At 54.0% G+C, this 7,621-nt stretch overlaps 1 protein-coding gene across 1 annotated transcript in view; it reads left to right on the top strand.

Moving 5' to 3' along the window:
- LOC104998137 (serpin B6-like) overlaps positions 1-866 on the top strand; it is a gene marked incomplete at its 5' end in the record, with an annotated part of 1,386 nt that extends 520 nt beyond the window's left edge. The window contains one exon of the mRNA XM_010853164.1: positions 462-866. Coding sequence (XP_010851466.1) covers positions 462-866 — 405 coding nt within the window. The remainder of the gene's footprint in view (positions 1-461) is intronic.
- Between the last annotated feature and the right edge of the window lie 6,755 nt (positions 867-7,621).

The raw sequence follows: 7,621 nt of genomic DNA, 5'->3' as shown, positions 1-7,621 counted from the left end.
GCTGGGGTGGGTCTGGAAGACAGGACAGAGTGTGTGGGTGCAGGTGGACGGCTCTGATGACTCGTCCAGCGTGTCCACGGGTCTTGTTTCAACTTAACATTTATGCATTTCCTTTATAGAACGTGGAGAAACCTGTGCAAATGATGTTCAAGAAGTCCACCTGTAAAATAACCTACATTGGAGAAATAAGCACCCAGATTCTGGTTCTTCCCTACGTAGGTCAAGAGCTGAACATGGTGATTCTGCTGCCCAGTGAAAGCACGGACTTGAACACGGTAACCGGGCAGCCGTGGCTACGGGGCCCGGGGTCTCGTCTGCATCCCTGCTGGGCACTGGGCTCCGGGAACTCGTCTGCAGCTGTGGGCCGCCCCGGGCCCACAGGGCGCGGAGTGTTGGTCGCAGCGGACGGTCCCCGGGGCAGCGCTGCTGCAGACCCTGAGATCTCCTGCCTTCTCCTGCAGGTGGGAAAGGCCCTGACCTACGAGAAATTCACCGCGTGGACGAAGCCGGACGTGCTGGACGAGGAGGAAGTGGAGGTGTTTCTTCCCCGGTTCACGCTGGAGGAGAGTTATGATATGGAAGAGGTCCTCCGAGACCTGGGCATGACTGACGCCTTCGAGGAGGCCCGGGCCGACTTCAGCGGGCTGTCGTGCCAGCCAGGCCTGCACCTGTCCAAGGTCGTGCACAAGCCCTTCGTGGAGGTCACCGAGGAGGGCACGGAGGCCGTGGCCGCCTCAGAGGCCAGGATCAGGGGGCTATCCCTGAGGACCGTTCCCCGGTTCTGTGCCAACCGCCCCTTCCTCTTCTTCATCCAGCACAGCAGTACCGGGGCCATCCTGTTCTGTGGCCGCTTCTGCTCGCCGTGACGAGGTGGGGGGGCCCCCGGTGCCCCTCACCACTGTCCCCGATCTCTGCGAAGAGCTGGAACCCAGGTGACCTTGGCGAAGGTCCACAAATAAAGGGCTGATCGAGACCGCCTGTGAGTGTGTCTGTGTGTGTGTGTGTGTCTGTGGGTGTGTCTGTGTGTGTGTTTGCGTGCCTGTGTGTCTGTGTGTGTGCACGCGCCCGTGTGTGTGTGTGTATGCGCCTGTGTGTGTCTGTGTGTGTCTCTTTAGTGTGCGTGTGTGTGTGTCTGTGTGTGTGTGCTCGCCTGTGTGTATCTGTGCGTGTGTGTCTGTGTGTGTGTCTGTCTTTGGTGTGTGTATGTCTGTGTGTGTGTCTGTGTGTCTGTATGTGTGTGTGTGTGCACGCGCCTGTGTGCGTGTGTGTCTGTGTGTGTGTCTGTTTATGGGTGTGTGTCTGTGTGTGTGTGTCTGTGTGTCTGTGATGTGTGTATGTCTGTGTGTGTCTCTGTGTGTGTGTGTGCGTGTGTGTGTGTGTGTGCCTACCCATGTGTTCTCGTGTCCCGTGCCTTCTCAGAACTGCAGCTGCCATCGGAGGTGGGTGCTCGGTGGTCCTGTCGGTGGGGAGCACTGGCTGCCTGCTCTCTGGGTCCTCCCTCTGCCCGCCCCGTCCAGGCCTTTGGGGAGAGCGCTGTCTGCTCTGGGCCTGGAAGGATGAGCGGGGCTTCCCTGTCTCCTCTGCTCAGTGGCCCTGCTCCTGAGAGCAGAGCGAAGCAGAGGCTATGGCAGCCACAGGCAGGAGGAGCAGGCCTCAGAGACCCCCAAACGTGAGCCCTCCAGAAACCAGCAGAAGAGGGGAGGGCCGTGAACCCAGACCAGAGAAGTCCATCCCCAAGCCACTGTGTCTGCACTGGAGGGTCTGTGGTCAGAGGCGAGTTCAACTGCTTGACCGTGCACACTCCTGAGCATGCTCAGTTGCCCACGGGGTCAGAGATGAGCAGACAGGTCCTGTTCACGAGATGGGGGCGTTTCAGACCACGTCATGGATGTACACCGGGTGACTTTCCATCCTGCCACTGGTACTGGAGATAAAGAGGCGGCTAAGATTTCAACCAATCCATCCTAAAGGAAATCAGTCCTGAATGTTCATTGGAAGGATTGATGCTGAACCTGAAACTCCAATACTTTGGCCACATGGTGCGAAGAACTGACTCATTTGAAAAGGCCTTGATGCTGGGAAAGATTGAAGGCAGGAAGAGAAGGGGATGACAGAGGATGAGAAGGTTGGATGCCATCACTGACTCGATGGACATGAGTTTGAGTAAACCCCGGGAGCTGGTGATGGACAGGGAGGCCTGGCGTGCTGCGATTCATGGGGTCACAAAGAGTCGGACTCGACTGAGCAACTGAACTGCACGAAGCTTTCTGCAGCCGCCCGTGTTCCCTGCTGAGACGTGGGGCCCCCGCCCAGCCGATGCTGCGGTTCGGGTGGAAAGTGGTGGGGTGTCCACTGGCCTCCCTGTGGTGTCATCAGGAGCTGGGCTCCCTCTAACCTAATGGTGTGACCAACATTGTCAGCCTGTCTCTAGTCCGCTGTCTCTGATGCTCCCAAGTCAGCGCCTGACCGTGAGGAGAGACAGGCTGCAGAGACGCTGCCCTTGGGAGCGGGCGGCGGGCGGGCCAGCGGCGTCAGCGCCCCCCTCGCCCCAGCCTGGACCACTGTCACCTGAAGTGAGCTGTCTGTCCCTCCAGGGTCTGAGGCGTCTGTCCTTCGTCCCCACCAGGCCGTCAGTGGGATGCTGTGACGATGGACACAGTGGGCCCGTGTGTTAAGAACCTGTCACACAGCTCGGCCTCTGCGCATCTCTTTCTTAGCTGGATCTACTGCGTTAAATGTCATTAGCAGTTTCTGCAAAACTGTATTTTTCAATATGATCTTATTAAAATTTTTAAATAAAATCGCCTTAGAATCTCCTGTGCGTTTGTGATCAATAAACTTGGAATTCCTGTCCTCGTCATAGTCCTTCCCTGGTGGCTCAGACTGGGAAGAATCGCCTGCAGTGCGGGAGATCGGGCTTCGATCCCTGGGTTGGGAAGGTCCCCGGGAGATACTGGCTCCCCACTCCAGGATTCCGGCCTAGAGAATCCCACGGACTCAGGGTCGCAGAGTCAGACGTGGCCGAGCCTTCTCACTCTCACTTACTTTCCTCCCAATTGATCTTGTCTGTGACCAGCTCGGCTTCAAGGAGGAGTGGCTGGTGGGCCTCCCTGAGCCCCCCAGAAGGACCCCCGGCTCAGTGCTCTGCTTTCATTGTCTTCAGATCCTTTATAGCTTTTGAGCAGAGGGTCCTGCGTTCTCATTTTGCTCCAGACCCTGCAAATTACGGAGCCAGTCCTGCCGTGGACTATAGTACCTTTTATGGAGAAAAATAGTCTTTTTTTCAGATGTTGAGTAGCAGGTAAGCTCAAAGCAAATCCTGAGAAATGAAAGATCTTCTCAATCCACTGTTTCCACATTAAATTATATACGCATTTTGGTCGGGATATTTCCATAGTTGGCTTTTGAACTCCACACAGCATGTGTTTCCATGAGAGAAAGAAGTAGCCCAGTTCAGGTCATTTCAGTCGCTCAGCCGTGTCTTATTCTTTGCAAGCCCATGGACTGCAGACGCCAGCACTCCCTGTCCATCACCAACTCCTGGAGTTTACTTAAACTCATGTCCATCGAATCGGTGATGCCATCCAAGCATCTCATCCTCTGCCTTCTCTTCTCCTCCTGCCTTCAAACTTTCCCACCATCTGGGTCTTTTTCAGTGAGTCAGCTCTTCGCATCAGGTGGCCAAAGTATTGGAGTTTCAGCTTCAGCATCAGTCCTTCCATGAACATTCAGGACTGATTTCCTTTCGGATGGAATGGTTGGATCTCCTTGCAGTCCAAAGGACTCTCAAGAGTCTTCTCCACACCACAGTTCAAAAGCATCAATTCTTCGGCACTCAGCTTTCTTTACGGTCCAGCTCTCCCATCCACACGTGAGCACGGGAAAAACGAGGCAGCCCAGCGCGACCATTAACTTTGTCTGTCGCCTTGACTGGGCCAGAGGACCAGTTAACTGGTCTAACACCAATCAAGATGTTTCCGTGAAGGTAGTTTTTACAGGAGATGAGGATTAAATGAGTCGACTTTGAGTAAGGCAGACTGGCCGCCAGCACGTGGGCGGGCCTGGTCCAGTCAGTTGAACGTGACTGAGGTCCCCTAAGGAAGAGGCGCTTTCCTCCAGAGGCCTGTGGACTCAGGCTGCACAGAACCCTTCCCTTCCCCAATCTCCGGCAGCAGGGCACAGTCTCCCCCATCCCTTCCTCTCTCTGTGTTCAAACCTGAGAAATCGCCCGGAAAATGGTGGCTGTCTGCTTTAGCGCCTGCACTGCCCAGCCCTGTAGTTCCACCACTCACTCACAGCCTCCAGGAAGGAGGACGCGGATGGTCCTGGCAGCTCGCCCTGCCTCTATTTGCAACTTTCCTTGGTTATCTGAGGTCAAGGTGCAGGTAGCATGTTCCCCGCTCCTGGCAGGAACAGTCATCTTCCTCTTCTGAGCCAGCGTCCTCGTGTCAGTGTCCCTCTGGCCTTGGGCTCACCCTTAGCGTTCCTGTGGGCTTCTCCGGTGAAGTATCTGCCTGCCAGTGCAGCAGATGAAGGGTTGATCCCTGGGTCGGGAAGATCCCCTGGAGGAGGAAATGGCTACCCCTCCAGGATTCTTTCCTGGGAAACCCTGTGGACAGAGGAGCCTGGTGGGCTACAGTCCACGGGGCCGCAGAGTTGGTCACAAATAGCGACTGAGCAAAGCAAGTAAGATAAAGCCTCGAGCAGAGAGGTGCCGGTTGACACGGTCACGCCCCCCTCCCCGTCTTACCCACACCCAGGCCTGCTTTTGTCCTCAGGTGCCCCCAGAGGCACAGACGGCCCTTCCCCGGCTTCATGGAGTGGTCTCAGGACCGAAGAGCCAAGCGCTTTGCCATCCACTGGGAATCTGGAGGAAAGATCCCATGATGATCCATCTGCTTGTGAAAATGGGGCTGAAACAATACGGCCATTCCTCACAGCCTCCACACAGAAGGCCCGCATGAGGCCCAGTTCCACTTCTGGGTGTGTCCCCAGAAGAACTGAGAGCAGGGTCTCAGACAGACACTCGCAGCCCCGTGTCTGCAGCAGCGTTATTCTCAGCAGCCAGGCGTGCAGGCCTCCCACCTGTCCATCCGAGACAAACGGTAACAGAGTGTAGTCTCCACACAACGGAGACGCACCCGCCTTTAAGAGGAAGGTGAGCCGGACACAGGCTCTGACACGGATGACCCTTGGGGATGTGACGCCAAGTGAAACACACCCGTCCAAAAGAACAAATCCTGTGCGATCCCACTCACATTCTTGCCAAAATCTGTCCTCCCTTTCTTCCACAATCTCCCGAGTTTAAATTAAACTGGAGGTAGCCTGGTTCAGGCTTCAGGAAAAGGGCAGCATACCTCTGACCGACTTCAGACCCTGGACCCTGCTGTCCCTCATACCTGCCTGCAAGCATGACAATCGTTACCAGCAAGTCAAGGGGCACTTTACATACGAAAGTGCATGGGCCTTGGAATTTCTTAGCTCCTGATGTTAGGCCCCAGTCTAAGGAATCTTCTGACTCACAAGGTGAAACAAACAGCATTGTCACAGTTAAAGAAAAAACCGGAGCTGCGTTTTTTTCACTGAGCCGATGATGATATCAATGTGCAGCCTGGGATTATAAATGGCAGCCCCCATAAGTGCAGTGTGAAGTCTCAACAGCCCGGGATCCTTTCCTAGCTGGGGGTCCAGACCGACCTCATTCGGCATTTCCCAGGGAAACTCCAGTCTGGAGGTCGGCTGGGAACCCACCTCGGTGATGTGAGTGCTGTCACTTCTCTCTATGGTTTCTATTTCTTTTCTTTTTATACCTGCATGCTGAAATTAAGTCAAGGAATCTATTGACAATTAAACCTGTTTATTTGTGTGTAACAAGCTGGAATCAAGATTGCCAGGAGAAATATCAATAACCTCAGATATGCAGATGACGCCACCCTTATGGCAGAAAGCGAGGAGGAACTAAAGAGCCTTTGATGAAAGTGAAAGAGAAGAAGGAGAATTTGACTGAAAACTCAGCATTCAAAAAGGGAAGATCATGGCCTCTGGTCCCATCACTTCATGGCAAATAGGTGGGAAAACAATGGAGCTGTGAGAGACTTCATTTTCTTGGGCTCCAAAATCACTGCAGATGGTGACTGCAGCTGTGAAATTAAGACGCTTGCTCCGTGGATGAAAACTTTTGTCTAACCTAGACAGCATATTAAAAAGCAAGACGTTCTTTGCTGACAAAGGTTCATATAGGGAAAGCTATGGTTTTTCCATTAGTCATATATGGATAGGACAGTTGGATCATAAAGAAGACTGAGCGTCACAGAATTGATGCTTTTGAACTGTGGTGTTGTAGAAGACTCTCGAAAGTCCCTTAACTGCAAGGAGATCAAACCCGTCAATCCTAAAGGAAATCAGTCCTGAATATTGGAAGGACTGATGTTGAACCTGAAGCTCCAATACTTTGGCCACCAGATGCAAAAACCTGACTCATTGGACAAGACCCTGATGCTGGGAAAGACTGAGGGCTGGAGGAGAAGGGGGTGACAGAGGATGAGACGGTTGCACCGACTCGATGAGTTTGAGCAAGCTCCAGGAGTTTGTGATGGACAGGGAGGCCTGGAATGCTGCAGTCCATGGGGTCACAAAGAGTTGGCCATGACTGAGGGGCTGAGCCGAACAGAACATGGGATTTTCCTTGTTAAGGAATCCTTCGAAAGGAAAATGAAGGTAAAACTTCTGGCAAACCAATTCAGGACATGGGGATTTAAATATGGCTCTTCTTTGCGGAGAACTGCGCTCTTTATCTGCAGAACTCTGTCCTGGATGGTAGGGCAGACAGCAACCCGAAGGCGAGCCAGCAGCAGTCGGGGCTCTCTGCGGTTCTCGGCTCAGACTCACCTGCTTCCTCAGCCACATCTCCCCCTGCTTACAGCTGGGTCACACCTGCCCTGCCCCGGGCGTGTGGCTCTGAGGCTGTGAGGTTCTAAGAGCTGAGTGTGCGTGGTTCCGGCTCAGAGAAGTGTTGGCGGCTGGTGCACAGGGAAAGGGGCTCTCGCCCACCAGGGCCTGATGCCCAGAGTCACCGGTTATGAGCCCGGGCAGCCACGACTGGCTGCTTGTGAGTAATCAGGTGTCTTGGTTTCCGATAACCCATCACCACAAATCAGGGTGAATGTGTCATGGAACCTCGCCATATGCACGATGTTAACATATGCTCGATATCCTGTATATAATTCACATGTAATATGATCAACAACAGCAGTCAGTGCCAGGGTGTGTGCACGTTCGCCTGAGGTGCGTCCTGGGAACCCAACTGGGGTTCCCCGGGGTCCTGGTTCTGCTCATGGAGCAGGTAATCTCTGGCCAGGGTGGGGGTCGGGGTGGGGGGGATGCAGGAATCACCTATACTCTCATTGTGACAGAGTCTCCGCTGGGTCTGGAAAATTCTATGAAGCTGCCGGTGAACCATTTCCACTTTCATTTCTACATATGCTCTTCCCTGTATTCCCCAGGCCAGGGTAGATTCAGTCCCAAAGAGATTTTTCCTGTCTTCCTCCGGTTATCATGACTTATGCCCTCCTGGGCTGAATGAGTCTGTGACACCATTATCAGCTGGTGGGCACTGTCCCCC

This window comes from Bison bison, unplaced genomic scaffold, assembly GCF_000754665.1.
Source record: "Bison bison bison isolate TAMUID 2011002044 unplaced genomic scaffold, Bison_UMD1.0 scf7180017852869, whole genome shotgun sequence".
NCBI lineage: Eukaryota > Metazoa > Chordata > Mammalia > Artiodactyla > Bovidae > Bison > Bison bison.
This window is presented reverse-complemented; position numbering and strand designations above follow the sequence as displayed.